Source organism: Saccoglossus kowalevskii, chromosome 1 (genome assembly GCF_978046115.1).
Source record: "Saccoglossus kowalevskii chromosome 1, keSacKowa6.1, whole genome shotgun sequence".
NCBI lineage: Eukaryota > Metazoa > Hemichordata > Enteropneusta > Harrimaniidae > Saccoglossus > Saccoglossus kowalevskii.
This window is the reverse complement of record NC_140641.1, coordinates 15,975,616-15,992,062: the sequence shown is the minus strand read 5'-3', so window position 1 is coordinate 15,992,062 and position 16,447 is coordinate 15,975,616. Positions and strand designations below refer to the sequence as shown.

General features: G+C 38.8%; 1 protein-coding gene across 1 annotated transcript; it reads right to left on the bottom strand.

Moving 5' to 3' along the window:
• Window positions 1-680: 680 nt before the first annotated feature.
• On the bottom strand, window positions 681-15,059 carry LOC100377758 (profilin-2-like). The gene is made up of 3 exons (XM_002730998.4): window positions 14,795-15,059; window positions 1,307-1,481; window positions 681-1,092 (listed from the first exon to the last, which is right to left on the bottom strand). Exons 1-3 carry the CDS (start codon window positions 14,903-14,905, stop codon window positions 995-997), a joined length of 384 nt encoding a protein of 127 aa, XP_002731044.1. The 5' UTR covers window positions 14,906-15,059; the 3' UTR covers window positions 681-994.
• Between the last annotated feature and the right edge of the window lie 1,388 nt (window positions 15,060-16,447).

The following is a 16,447-nucleotide window of genomic DNA, read 5'->3' as shown; positions in this document are numbered from 1 at the left end:
CATTAGATAATGTACAATATCCAGAACTGACATTTCATCTACAAGCCTGGCACATAACGTGGATGTCACTTGCCAGCAATGTGGCGGTGAGCATCACTAATTCATGTGATGCAGGTAGATTGGATTGGTAGGTTGGAACGTAACATCATGCAGCGTTGTAAAAAGAATATGGACAGGAATTTAACTTTGACGACAAATTATACGATGCATGTATGTATATTCAATGTTTTTCTTCACTTTTTTTTAAAACTATCTTTGTGGTAATACCATAGAAATTTAGCGACGATACAAAGGCACAAAACTCTACGGCAAAGCTGCCCTATTTCTGTAACAGAAAAAGTTACTCTATGAAGCTAGATACAAAAAAAAATGTTGGCGATCTCATCCAAATGCATAATTCTTGATGTAGTTGAAATTTCATCCTCTTATTACATTTCTGATTTGTAATGATTGCCTGGATTTGAGCGATGCCAATGGCGTGCTTGTAACAAATATTTGAATTTGGCCCCTCACGAGGAAGCTTGAATACACAATTGTCAAATTATGGTGGATGTAGTATTTTACATATTTCAGTGATCAGAAAGCTTCTCAATACACATCACCTAAGGACGTCGCACCCAAGCAACCATGACAATGCAAAAACACCCATCAACAATTATGTAAAACAGCAAATCTACAACTTATTCTTTTTGTTATCAATTATTCTTAACTTGTTGCAAAAAAACAAATTTCATCCATACTCCCTTACCCCAATTCCCTCCCCAGTTTTCCCCTCCCACTTGGGTACAGAATGGCTAACTCAAGTACACAATACATAAAAATGACAAAGCTTATCCAGTTTTGATTATCAAACTCTCAAATTTGTCCATGTGTACATATACAAGTGGTGAAAAATGAATCTAATATATCACAGCCAGACTGACCAATATTAATATTATCTGACTTTGCAGTTTCAAAAAAGAAAAGAAAAAAAGAACAGCTGCGTATGACAAGTTTAGTAACCCGCATTCTTAAGGTAGTCGCCCACTTTTTCAACAACTACAGTTGCTTGACCCGGTTGAGTTCCCTCCACATAGATACCAACAATAATAGCTGCAAAGAGAAAAAAAATAATTGAATGAATCAGTTTTCATTCCAAAATTGAATTCACAGTTGTCTACTCTAAAACTGGACGAGTCGAAATAGATGTGATAACCACTTAAGTATATTAACATACTCCCAATTAATTTGGTTAGCTAAAATGCGAGAAAATCTACAAAATTACCATAAACCCAATGAAGAACTCAATTTGACCAGAAAAACTAACCTTGTTTTGTTTTTACAACGCAGACTCCAGAGTCTCCCTTTTTCGCATATACATTTTCATCCTTTACGCCCCTCAAGTAAGTATATTTAGTTCCCGCTAGATGGACACCAGTTGAGTAAAAGCAATCTTGTGCTGTAATTCCTTTTGCAAGTGCTTTTCCTTCTTCTGGAGTTATCTGAATAATAACATGGAGACAAATATAATTAACCCTTAAGACGCGATGTACGAGAATACTCGTAATAACGCGTCTGAATCCCACAGCGAAGTACAAGAATAATTGTAAACAACCCTCTGAGAAATTGCGTTGTTTTGAATGACGTATATGTGGAGTACATCATCAAAGGCGAAAAACGTATGAAATAAACTTTGACCTGCATATATGTGTGTTATTCTTGCCTCAACCGGGGATTCCCCGCCCAATATGCAAGTTGCATGTACAAATTCCATAGCTCGACCGCTAACTTTGAATGACTAGCAACGCAATCAAAATGGCGACACCAAATTTGCATTTCAATGACCCTGAAATACAAGCTGTATGGGATGAAATATTTGTCGATTCTGATTCTGAATACGAATTTGAAGGTTTCACTGCGGAAGCGACCGATTTTGGTGATATCCCAAACGATGATACCAAGTGGGAGATTGAAAATTCTGGAGTGGAACTTGCCGACGATACTCGTCTTGGCTGGTCATTGAAAGCAAGTGGCAACGACATTTTGGTACCGCCGTTCACCGGCGTTCCGGGACTCAATGTTCAATTGCGGGAAAACGCAACTGCATTAGATTGTGTCAAGTTATTTCTTAAAGATGGGGACATTATCAGCATTGTTGAGCAGACAAATTCTTACGCAAATGATCATCTTGTACGCAACGATGAAAACTTGGAGCCGCACTCCAGACTCCGGAAGTGGAAGAATGTAAACATAGAAGAGATGAAGATTTTTCTTGCCATGACAATCGCTATGTCGATGCTCCACAAGAACGATCTTGATTATTGGGGCCTAAATGCGATAATTTCGACGCCTTTTAATCGTAGCATGATGCCAAGGGATAGATTCAAGCTCATTTTAAAATTTCTGCACTTCAATGATAATGCTGCCTACGTTGTTCGCGGTGAAGCCGGATATGACCCTCTTTTCAAAATCCGACCTCTGTATGACACCATAACACGCCGTTTGTCTGAAGTTTATACGTGTGAGCAGTGTATCAGTCTTGATGAAGGAATGGTGCCATGGAGAGGGAATATTCACTTCAGGCAGTACATTCCCAGTAAACCAGATCTTTTTGGTTTGAAATCATACATGGTGTCAGAATCATCAAGTGGGTACACTTCTGTTTTTGATATATATGTACTGGGAAAAATTACACCTCTAACCCTGATACAATAGAAAGTGAAAATGAAGGCCATACTTTCAATGTAGTAATGGGGCTGATGAGAAAAGGTAGTTTGCTGAACAAGGGATACAAACTGTACACAGACAATTACTACACCAGTCCTACGCTTTATTGACCATCTAAAAGCTGAAGATACAATGTTAGTTGGTACAGCTAGAATGAATAGAAAAGAAATGCCTGCAGCCCTGAAATTGCCATTGCGACAAGGTGAAGTCATTTATCGTCAGAGAAATTGAGTCTTGGCGATGAAATGGAAAGACAAGCGTGATGTTTCTATGTTGTCATCAGTACACATGCCAATTTGGAAATTTGTTGGCCTATCCAGGGGATCCGAAGAACAAATTGTAAAGCCTTTGAGCAAGATTCTTGTGTCAAAGGCAAGTGTAGTCTAATTTCTATAAAGTAGACAACTGAGTTAATTTTGATGCATATCAAGACAGCCTTTGATGTGCAGTCTTCAGGCATTTCAAATGTTTTTCTGCCTGCTTTATGTAAAATTACTTTACATGCAGCAGTGTTTCAGTTAGATTTATTTTTCTTGCGTATTTCTATACGCATTCACCATTTTTGTTGCGTACAAAGTTGCAAAATATACGTAAAATCGAAGTAGTTTTGAACAAATGTAAAATCAACAACGTGAATACGTGCCCAAGATATAACTGTTCTAAATTTGTAACATAAATAAAAGGTAATTGTTATTTTAAACGTTTTGTGTTCTCGTAATTACTATTGCATTTCAATAACACAAAGATCTCCACTAGTTATGTTCGTAGTTATTAATTTCGTGTATTGTTATTTTCGACGCTGATGCTGCTGTCTGAAGGATAACATGCCTTCCCTAAAATCAAAGCCACCAACTGCAGGCCCTTCCATTGTGATCATCATTAGATCATTTATAACTTCTTTGTTGAGACGGCTTCTTCTTGAAGTTTTAATGCGGTTTTGCGTGCTAAAACCACGCTCACAAGAAACTGATGATACCGGAATTACAGCTGCAATAACAGCTACAATGTAGTTTTGATATATTTGGAAACACTTCGTGGTAGTCATTGTACAATAACATACACACATCAATAAAGCGAAGCTGTCTCAATCCGTATAGCATAATTTTGAATTGCTGGTATTCGATACGGAGCTCTTCAAAATTAATTATGGCTCTGTGGATTTCACCATCGTCACCCATGTCACGCCCAAAATGACCAAGTGCTTCTATTTCCGGTATTCCGAAGTTAGCTAGCTCGTTCATCTCTTGTGGCAATTTCCTGGGATTGAGCAGGACATCTAATGAAGTTAGAACAGTTATCTGATCACCCTCGAAACGACGTTGCAAGTTGTGAATCAGTGCTTTCACGAATTCACACCGAGGGGCCATTAACGAACGCATCGATGTTGACTTTGGCTGCATGCTTCAGTTGAACTCCGTGGTAAGTGCGTGTTTGCCTGTCAAACGAAATTCATGAACTGCTTCATGTACACCGGAATACGGAGTTTCCAATAGCTGCTGTAAACTCTGTATGGTAGACGAAACCATGGGAGCAATTGTAGACAAATCGATAGAGTCACCTTGAAATAAGATTTAATCTATCCATCAGCGCTAGCATATCTTTTAGAAGTTTTGTTGTCACAAATTTAAAGGATGACACGTGTAACACTCCCTTCGCAGCTGCATTATTTTTTTCAGGCCTTGATTCCTCCTCCAACTCAACTCAACGAGAACAGCCCAACTTGTTGATCGCTGTCACTGCTCAGGATAACGATAGCCATCTCACCGAACACGGCTCTTTGAGTGACTGGAAATCGCTATCCAGTGATTCATTCAATTCTCGCAAACGATTCATACGGGCAGCAGAGAAGTGGTAAAAGTTGTAGATAGTGTTTACATCTTTACAATATTCACTGATGTTGACAACACCTTTATCTCGCTTTGTTGCATCGCTGGCCGCTAGAGCAACTCTGAGCAACGCAGTGAACAGATGTCAGAAAAGGATTGAGACGTTTTAATCAGGCTGCGACACCATTTAAACGCCCAGTCATAACACTGGCGCCGTCAAGATCCAAAGCCCATGACTTTATTAGTCCCCGTTCGGACGCAGTCCGAAAACGGGGACTTGTGTTTTGCCCTGTGTGCGTCCGTGCGTCCGTGATCACCTGTATCTCGAACATGCATGGACCGATTAAGTTCAAACTTCACTCATACATCACACATTATATGGGACATATGCACATGCATTTTTTTCATGATCTGATTAACGATAGCCGAATAGCGGCCATTTTAAGGCCGAAAATGCATCAAAATCGCACATTTTCACCATTCCGGACCCGGATCTCAGTTATGCATGGACGGATTTCATTCAAATTTGGTACATACATTAAACATAATAGGACCTTGATGCACGTCATATTTTTTTCGGATCAAGTTCGAAATGGCCGACTGGCGGCCATTTTGTTTTAAAGAATTCAGTTCTTGATCCGTATGCAAGACATGTCTGGATTGATCAAGTTCAAACTTCACACACACACAAGGTACATCATGTCACAAATATGTATGTGCATTTGTTTCATGATCTGCTTAACAATAGTGGAATGATGGCCATTTTAAGGCCGAAAATGCATCAAAATCACGTATTTTCACAATTCCAGAACCGGATCTCAGTCATGCATGGATGGATTTTGTTCAGATTTAGCACAATGTGTTGTACATATGCAGGTGCATTTCGGTCATGATCTGCTTTGAATGTATATGTCACTCAAATATGAACGGAACGGGGACGTGTCATTGACAATGACTTGTCAATTTCAATATCACTTGCAACGAGTGTCAATCAACACATTCATCACTGTTTCGGCATTCCCGCGTGAATAGTGACATTGATTTCTTCTTTGATCTTCCGGCATATCGTATCTGACAATGCAATGAAAACCTGTACACTTGCAAGACTCCCTATGGTCGCTGGTGGCCAAGTGGCGAACTAATGTCGAACATTGCAAGTCGCTGCAACCTTTAGTGAATGAATTTGACTTGTCAGAACTTTTACAGGTACGGCAAAACATTTTGATGTTCACTTCTGGAGCTGTAACTTTGGGTTCGTGATAACCAAATGAACTCGCATATTCATTCCTGGCAAAATTTGTGATGTATTTTCACATGCACGTCAAACACTCGCCGTCTCGGCATTTGGTTGCGTTGAGTTTTCCGGTAGCTTTTGAAAAAAGGTCGATTCGAATAACCATCACAGTTTGTATTTGCCTTTTAAAAAGGTCTATCCAAACATGGAGCTAAAAAATAAAACCGGACGCAACGTTTTTGGCAGTCATTGAGAGAAACAATTTGCATATAAAACAAAGGACAGCCCCTATTGCGTGAATCCGGTTCTGTGATTGCTTAGACGCTTGACTCGTGTCAATGTGGGGCCCCAGTGAGGTGTTTACAATAAACGTGTGTGACAAGTAGGCCTACAATAAAATAGAAAATAAGTCAAAATTAACAGATTGGGCGACCGAAGAGTACAGCATGATTATTACTAGAACGAGTACAGAAATTTCTCGAATGTCTAGGTTTACGTATTACAGCAAGGAAAGAATGTCCGCGCAAGAGTTGTAATGTTTTACATTGGCCAAGCTCCCATGCATTTTTTAAACACTCTGTGTGGGATAATAACTAAAAGATAAATAAATACCATAAATAAATAAATAGGAAACTAAGCTCTCAAGCTCCCAACTTTAACACTTATTTGACCTCCCGGTTTGCGTATTTTGAAGCGAGTTTATTTTCCCCATGTAGACACCGCCAAAATCACAATTTCACCGCAGTGATTTTCCAAAAGACAGTGTCCGGTAATACCAGTCTCACACATTTAGGACGGAGTGGTACACAATATGGACGAGACGCCGATGTACTTTGATTTAGTCCCAAATAAAACTGGACAGAAAGGGTACTAAGACGATCAAAGTGTGCATGACTGGAGCAGAAAAAAGTCATTTGACAGTGGTGCTGACCGTCGCATCGAATGGCGATGTTTTACCACCTATGATAATTTTTAAGGGGAAGAGAGAACTGGACATCAGTCATCCACCAGGTTTTGTTGTCATCGTCCATGAGAAGGGGTGGATGGACGAGCGTCTGTTACGGTTGATCGACGAAATTTGGCTGCCATTAACCAAACGAAGTTATTCAATGCTGGTATTGGACTCGTTCCGAGCACACAAGACAGATGCAGTGAAAAGCAAAATTCGGCGTGGCAATTCACTGTTAACGGTCATTCCTGGTGGCTGTACGACAAAGCTGCAACCCCTGGATGTTTGCCTCAACAAGCGATTTAAAGCAGAATTGCGCAACTCCTGGACTTTGTACATGCAGGAAGCAGCCGAGAAAGCATCACTAGACTCTTCCACAGAAAACCGGTTAGCGACTGCCAGCAAGCAGACTGTTGTAGACTGGATAGTCGCGGCATGGCAGCGGCTAGTCACAGCCATTGATGGTTTGCAAATCCTTTAAGGTGTGTGGCATATCCAATGCACTAGATGGCAGTGAGGATAGCCTCACACACAACGAACAGGCTGTCACCGACATCCTAGCCGACATCTTGAACAACACTGACGACGACTTGGAGCCTTGGTTCGAGGGGTTCACCGACACCCAGTAATGACTTCCGCAGTATATTTTGCTGCACAAATCAAACGGCCCTTTTCAGAGCCACCACATCCTCCCAAAAAGAGATACCGTTACAATCAAAGTTTATTGTTTTGAATAAAAGAAAGCATTTTATTTCAATGATTTGCATCATGATGAATTCATACCAACAATACGTTTCATTTATTTATTTATTAACTCAATAACTGCAGATACTGTAATGACAGTGGCACTCTATCAATAACTGTAAGACTACTGTGAAAAAGGACATTTACACATTTTATTGATCGCCCAAAATGTAATCTTTTCTAAGGTCTATAATTTAGTAAATTTTATTTATACACCCTTGTTCTTATTTCACTCTTGTGTAAATTAGGTCATCTACGTTGTGACCCCTAGATTAATATGAATGATTTTTACCAAAACCCAATAAAATGTGCGCATTCATCAAAAATCGATGTATGGTAATGGAGATAGCAGTGACACACACACACACACACACACACACACACACACACACACACACACACACACACACACACACACACACACACACACACACACACACACACACACGAACTGCCAAGACTGCCATTGTGTGCTTCGCACATGGGAGTCAAAAAAATTAAATATACATTTCCCATTATGACTTGACTTTGAACGAACTATGTCAAGGCAGGTCAGGGAAATGGCAATGAATGGACAGATCCCAAAACATTCCTGGTGTCAGACTTCATTTGACAGAGACTAATAACTGTCCAAAGGAATAAATAAGACATTCAAGCCAAGCCAGCATCTCGATGCAGGTAACAAACCTGGCTAATGTTCCAGGGTCTGATTAGAATTTAATGGCAGGATATTACAAATTGTAATTTTATATGGCAAACCATGAGCATCTTGCTTATTTAATCAATTTTGCAACAAGTATAAGCTGGCTCATGGTGGCAGCTGTCTAAAAATGCAACAGCTACCCCCTCCCCAAATGGCCATGCTTTTCTACATCAACCTTGGTCTCCAATTTTAAGTGTCTTGAAATCAGACCATTTTGAAATGGGACAACATTCATGCACATAAAGTAACAAAATTCTTCGCTGGTAATAAACTATCAACTTCAAACAGTCATGTAGTCTGCATGCCAACAAGTTATGTTAGTGTTTCCTCAAGGTCATTTGTCACATGTCCAATCGATTTGGAATGGTTTAAATTTAATCAAGTTGTAAGAGTATGAAATTGTTTCTATAATAAAACACCACCCTATCAAATAAGCATTTTTGGGTGACCCAAAAATAATGTGCTCAAATGAAATCTCACATTTTATTGATTTACCTCCTGCATAATAGAGTAATACAAAGACCAGATCTATGCAGACAGATTGTCAAACTTCCGGAAATGGGACACACTAAATATAACAGTTGGTTGCTCAAGTCGAACAGGAAATATCGATTAGAAATGATAAATACCAAAACTGAATGCTACTACCATTTATTTATTATTGTGTAAAGCATAAATATCAAAAGGAAGGAAACCAAATTCGCATTTTCTGAACGGAAATTTCAAAAGCATTTATCCATATTTCAGCATGGAAATTTGTCTCAAATCCTATAGTTCTGTAAAAATGACAAAAGCTTCAACGAACTTAATTCTTGGTGAACCTTTCTTGCATTGCTGCTTAGTGGCATTTCCAAGTTCCTGCACTGATGTCTAAGACTACTTCTACATACATAACTTATACCTACCTAACAATTGTCTACAATATCTAAAGCAGATGTCGAAATAAATATTCCATGAATGCAAGTGTTTGTTTTAGGGAAGAGTAGGAAATCAAACGGGCGGTGCACCGCGGTCATTACCGCGGTGTACCGCAGAACGCCGGGGAGAGCCGCGGACTGCTTATAATTAGGGGTCTCTACCGCTGTACCGGTCTCTACCTCGGTCCTCGGTAATGTGTGAAATACGTACTTAACAGTTTCTTTGTGATTCCACGAGTCATTGTTTTAAAATCCGATGCTGTAAATGAATACGATATGTGCGCTTGTTTAGTATTTAGTACATGTATTTAGCGTAACACTGGAATAAAGTTTACAATTGAAAAGAGAACGATTTACAAAGTTTCAGCGTATCCAAGCCGTATCCTGGTTCTTGATTGATTTGGCAGTATCATGTTCACCATTTGTGTCACACTCCAGAAAAAATGGCCAGCAAACGAGAAACGAGCGAACTAATCAAAACAGGTCTGGTTGTCTGCATTGCACTGACAATGACATGATTACATGTATTTTCTGTTTCGTTTCATAAATCTTGCCTTGCGCATGTATTCTTGGTTGACAGAATTATTTTTAAACAAAAGACGTTATTTTTCTGTTACATGTTCGTGTTCCATGGTACTCGTGAGTGTGAAAGGCATTTTGAATGAATAATTATTGAGTTTATGATACCGTACGATAATGCTAGCTGGCTTGATTAGAATTTCATTGCGTGTGAACCGCTGAGGTCATTGCCCGTTACTGTGCCAACCGCACGTAGTTCAAAAGCACCTGACGTTGTTTTGTTTTCACTCGAAATGTAAGCGATCGAATACTCTGCGTTCAAAGTACGCTGCCCCGAGTTTGAAATTACAGTAAATTGTAACGCATGGATTTTATTTACATGACATTTAGTTTATTTCAAAATGATATAGATGTCAAACCATAATTATTATTATTTGAAATGTTGTTTCTTGACTTGACTTTTCTGGCTTTAATGTTTTGTGTGTGCGTGTTTGTTTACAATATCATTATCAACAACAGTTATTCAGTGGTCCCGTCTCTGAGGCAGTAAGTCGCGGTTTCGACTAAGTCGCGTAGTTCGATGGCTCCGGACGATTGTATTGTGTTTTGCCGTCAGTTTTAAAGTAGAAAAACTAAGTCTGGTATTATCGCGTATTTAATTGCCCGCTCAATCAGTTGGAGGTGACAACTTAACATCTACAGACCGTCAATTACTGAAATAGAAAGGGTGATAGCAGCCTGACTCGAGGGGTCGACAGGGGTATAAAAAATAAGTTTGCGTAATTATTGCAAAGGCAACGCATTATCAAGTCGGCAAAGTTGAAATATTCACAGCCAGTACGTAAACAATGGAAAATAAGTTTGCGTAATTATTACGAAGGCAACGCATTATCACGTCGGCAATGGTGAAATATTCACAACCAGAACGGTAACAATTTTTACGTAGGCAACGCAGAGCCAGTAAAAATTTGCGTAATGGGATGTGTATAATAAAAAGGTCAACGCGCGGAGCGCGAATGGTCACCAAGGTAACAACCCACTTGTTCAGCGCGTGACTTGGGGTTAAACTTGGGCCAAGGTTTATTAGATTAGTCAGTTTCGCCAAGAAGTGCGCTATTTTTTTCGCTGATCACCCAGTTGTGTATATATTGTAGCACCAAGTGTGTGACACTCCCTCTTCGACTTCGGGTTGCTTTTCCTACTTAGTGCATGGTCTCGAGGTAACGTAAACTGCGGCCTCTCATCGAGTGTTTTACACTCGGAATTTGTACTTCGCCCGATTATATTGGTTATGGTATACGCGAAACATTAATCTTTTAAAATAAATCCTGAGACTATACATGATGTAAATTCAAAATAATGTGATAATATTTTACATTATGTGGGGTCTACATTATTCTGGGTTGCTTTGCGATGTTATACCAAGACTCCTGAAAATAAAATAGTGTTCTTCTGCGAACTAATATAGACGATTTTTCCAATCTTCTGGTATCACTCGATTTTATTATTTGAACTTGGCGGCAAGTAACCTTTAGTTTCCCAGTCTATTGTTTCCATTCATAGTCTTAACAATAGGGTGTAAATTGCCATGCGAGCCTACCGCACACTACCGCGGTAAACCGGGGTCATGGAATCTATGCATAAATTTGCATAAAATGCGGTCGACCGGCGAGCACCCACCACCACCGCGGTAATGACCGCGGTAAACCGCGAGTTTGATTTCCTACTCTTCCCTTAACTTTTTCCACTTTCAATCTTAACAGCAACTCTGGCTAGACACAACCATTGTCACAAGAGGTGTGGGAGGTAACAGAATACACTTGTTACAACATTTTACCAGCCCTGTTCTGATCACATTTTGGTTGGTTACGTAGATGTTAGATATTAGTAACATGGGGAATACATTATATAGATGCACCTGGACAGAATTGTTTCATCACAAGCATACAATTCAATTGAGTATTCCATAGTGGTATTTTGAATATGCAAATTTTCAATGGTTGAATGCCGAGTCACGTCACTTAAGAATCTTCTGAGGGATATTGCAAGGGAAAATTGATGGGGAGATAGCAGTTTTCATTGCTCTACTTGTCTAGATTTCCTAATGCAACCTTTTCTAGTTAATTTTTCTCAATCTGCAAATTTTTATTTATTATCTTTGGTCAAATCATGGAGGTAGAAAAGAAAAGGAGTGAGGACGCTATTTAAGCCCATGTTAATCTTATAAACATCCTTTGTCTTCACACTCTGGTTAGGCCACTTATTGTTTTTGTTTTGAAGTCGTTTTATCTACATGATGATAGCCGCTTATTTACACAAGAAAACGAGAGTAGAACTGAAAAAAATAAATTCCGTTTAAACATAGTCTATAAAATTGAATGTGCAAACCATAAATAAACGAATTGTGCATGCGCAATGACCTTTATCGGGTCATAAAGGTCATTTCACACTTGTAGGTACTGGAAATTCTGCATACGGACGATGTGCGATTACTTCTTTTCTGATATTTTTTATCGAAATAGTCGTCCAACTTTGGACATTGATTGAAAAAATCCCGCAAATTTCCGCAGTGAAATTTAAAAATACATGATAAGTTTATAACAAGATGTTTTGACAGGGCATTTTTCATCAGTGTGCAGAAAGTTCATAATTTTCAAATTAGATGCGATGTAGACTTGGAAGACATTCATCTAAATGTACTCATTTTATGCTTATTCTCAGAGTTTTGGTTAACCTTGTGCATTATGAAAGGTTTTAGGCAAGTGGAAAAATGTACAGTAAAGTTTACTATACAGGTCATATGCTGGAATTGAATACTATTGTATAGAACTGTTAGTTCACTGTTTGGTATTAGTATTATCTGGTTCAATGCTATTTTTCATAAGTAAATAATTGCTGTATTTCACAGCAGAGTATTTGGTTACACACCACTAAGGTGCTTGTCAAAATATTCAAATCCATACAAGGGTTTGATGAGCTCCACCTTACCATGGACACCATCAATAAACAGCTTTTACTTCATTGATATGCAACTCGAGCAATGCAAAGTTTTGCTAGGTAAGGATTCAACACATGAAATTTGGTGGGCTCAAATGCATACTTACTACAAATCAAGTTACTCAAGAAAGGTAAACTGAATATTGAAATGCGTTAACGCCGCTAAAAATTATTTGAAAATTTAAGAAATTAGCAAACACTTAAAATTTAGATATAAAAAGCCATTTGAATGTTTTTGAATTCAGAATTCCCCACTTCCTAATCTCCTTTCAAGAAATTATTTTTAATTTTCTAATCTGCATTGAAATTGATAGGTCATAGAAACAAAACAGAAGAGCCACATCTACTTAACTAAATTTGTATTCATTACATGATTGAGGCTGTAATGAACCAGGAGAAACCAAATGATGTGCATGCCAGTTACTCAAAATTAAATTGTGAGCATTATATTACTGCAAGTTTGAACATAAATCCATGGCTGTCATCTGAGAAAGTGTCTTGACTGCAAGGATTAGAACAAAAATAAAAATGTGTATTATAATACACCAGTTAGTGAAAAGTCACAGAAAGGACAAATGTCAAGGTCAATCAGAAGAATGGAAGAGATGTCAAAAAGATGGAATTACCTAACAAATATATTGGTTGGCTGCCTGCCAGGAGCATAAATTACTACCACACAATTGAGCCATAATATGAGGAAGGGCATTTCCTTATTAGACCCTCAAACAGTTTTCAGACGATACAAAGCTTGGTTACAGACAAATGCACACTAAAAATCATTGAACAATTTATATATCAGGGAAGTTGTCCTTCAGAAGCTGGCAACAAAAACACAAAATTGACTGATACAAATCAATGCAGACCTTTAATTTGTTTAAATACAATTTAAAACGCCTTGCCAGAGAAACACAGGAGGATGTGTAATAGTTAGTCATAATGATTCAATCTGGTCGATTAAAATCATTTTTAGATGTAGCATGGAAACACCAGACTTAAATTACGAAACCAGGCACAGTAGCATATCTCTTATTGTTGAAAATGCAATAAGAATTCACACTCCCGCCCCTAGACTTCCTTCCACAGTATTCAGACCCCCTCCCACATCATGCCAAGCCCATATCCAGTGTTTAGATCATTATAACATGAACAGGATATGAAGAGAATAAACTGAAGCTGCTGAGAGCACAATTTGTACAAGTAGCTGGAACAACATGTGACCCGTTGGATTGAGAAAAATTTAATGAAATTGTTATTAATTTAAAATGGATGTGATTTAGTATTGACAACCATTTACATTTTAGGAAAATAGTGTGCTGCAACAAAAACACACTACAGTTATTTAGCAGCTATACATTTATTGTCTGATTTATGAGTTGTATGTACTTGTCAGTGTCACCAGACGCACAACAGATAGTTCCTTGGAGACTAAGAGGAAGCAAAAAATATTATTTATTAATAGCATAGTGCAGATAATTTTAAGTTGGACAAATACAATTTGTTAGGCAAACGGCAAACCACAGAAGGCAAGACAGTTTAAAAGAGCCGAGTCATCTGCTTTTTTTGACAGACCAATGCGAAAGTTGTACGCAGAGGCGAGACAGGCAGCGACAAATGCCTACAATAATTAAAATGAAGCAGTTGAAAAAAAGTGTAATAACTAGTCAGAGGCTCTAGGACGTGTCCTAATATTAGCAATGCTAAACACACTAACAGTCTGTACAATTTAAAAGCTTTCATCGAGACAACTCGGTCACGCCCCTGGTCACGAAACCCTGGTTAGTGATGAACCCCCACCACACATAATATTTTTCAGTTAAAATAAGATCATTTGTTGACTAGTCTACATTTATTCCACCATTTTCGTGAAGCTTGGATGTAAAATAATAACACGACAGCACAGAACGTTCTAGAAATGTCACGTCAGACATGTATTGGCCGCCATGTTGAAAAAATCCTTCTCGTCATGCCACTTGCTCGTCTGTCCCGACTTCCGCCAAAGTACCGACACTGATCGTGTACTCAACCGACTAACCAACTACATTTAATCAGAAAACGTGCAGAAAACCATGTCGTAAGCTGGAAAGGACCGTTCTCTAGGGTCAAGAACTGCAAGAATGTGCAAGGCAATTTGACCATGAATGACCCCGGAAAGTTGCTGAAGCCGAAGCATGTAAAGTAAAGAATAAATAAATTACTCACCACAAAATCTTTGCTTGTAGCCCATGTTGAACCGTCATGTCCTAGAATAGAAGCTTTAGCGATTTTTTCTGTTCCAATAAGGTGTGTATCAACGTATGTTTGCCAACTCATTTTGATTTCTTGTATAAATCTTTTTTCACGTACCGCTGTAGACGTTCAGATACTTGCGGAAGACACGCAGCGCTTCAGAGCGGAAGCTTCAAAAATGTCACGTGGACAAGGGTTGGAAATATTCGACCGCAGCTACTTCCTTTACTAAGAAATATGGAAAGCTACCCAACTAGCTTAAACAGTCGTCAAGCTGGAAAAATAATAGTTCTGTACGCTATTGTATGCAACGCTGTCTGAGGTGGATAAATAACCGAAACACGTTAATTAAGTTCGGGAACTACATTAGTCGAGTGGAAGGATATACAACCCCGCCTATGATGATTCAGTCCTTAGAGGGGGGTGTGAATAATTTTTCCGAACTATGATGTCAGCTGTAAACATGCATAAACAAGTAGCCGAGAGGAACAATATTCTTGATTGGATGAATATAGTTTCGGCGCCACTTTCAGGCGTGCCCGTTTTCTGGTTAACGCTGTACAGTATGGGAAACATCCCTTAAAGCAAAGTAATTTATGACGAAGCATGGAACTAAACACATCATGGACAAACCAGCCACGTGGTAGAAATAATACAATCTGCAGAGTCGAACGATTTGTGTGTGTGTAAATCTAAATAACTAAACCATATTTATCAATTTTGATGCTTTTTATATGTATACTTTGCTTACTTATTGTTTTATCTGTTATTGATGTTTGTTACTTGTTGTTGTATGTTTATTGACCATAGATAATGCATGGAGGTAAATACTATACTATACTATACTATACTACACTACACTACACTACACTACACTACACTACACTACACTACCCTACCCGACCCGACCCGACCTGACCTGGGTACGACGTTAAAACTGCATCCGGTTGTGGAGTTTTTGTACTTGGGAGAATGAGGTTACCCTTTGCCACAACTACCTCCAGGTCACCCTTGGGCAAGGTGTAGCACCTGTCAGCCTTGGGTGCCAACTTCCCACATAATAAGTTTGGTTGACGTCAGTAAGGGCATACGGTCATAAAAACCTTGCACCAACTCAACCTCAAATGTGAGGTATTACCTGATAAAGGCAACGTGTATGGTCATTTAATTATGTATATATTTATCCTGGGCAAGATTTTAAACTACATCCGGTTGTGGAGTCTATGGACTTGGGAGAATGGGGTTACCTTTTACCACAACTACCTCCAGGTCACCCTTGGGCAAGGTGTAGCACCTGTCAGCCTTGGGTGCCAACTTCCCACATAAAATGTTTGGTTGACGTCAGTAAGGACATACGGTCATAAAAACCTTGCACCAACAGATCCGCATAGGTGGACAATATTTTATGTAAATATGTATATATACGTTTCAGTTTTCCTTGGCATTTGGCAGGGGTGATCGTAACCGTAGTGAGAACCAGTGTGACTGGCCTGCCAACGGGATGCTAAGGTTTTTATAGTAAAAGTTATCAGTCACGTTCGTTAATATAATTTCGTTTTATTTATCCGTATATCAAAAATCACTATACTATACTATACTATTATCTGTAATTCGTATTTTTACATG

Excerpts from the sequence above, each read along its gene's own strand:
- LOC100377758 (XM_002730998.4), bottom strand. The coding sequence starts at position 14,905 with ATGAGTTGGCAAACATACGTTGATACACACCTTATTGGAACAGAAAAA. Across the intron at positions 1,482-14,794 it reads CTACAAGCAAAGATTTTGTG|ATAACTCCAGAAGAAGGAAA; the intron begins GTGAGTAATTTA and ends GTTATTATTCAG. Across the intron at positions 1,093-1,306 it reads CGTTGTAAAAACAAAACAAG|CTATTATTGTTGGTATCTAT; the intron begins GTTAGTTTTTCT and ends TTCTCTTTGCAG.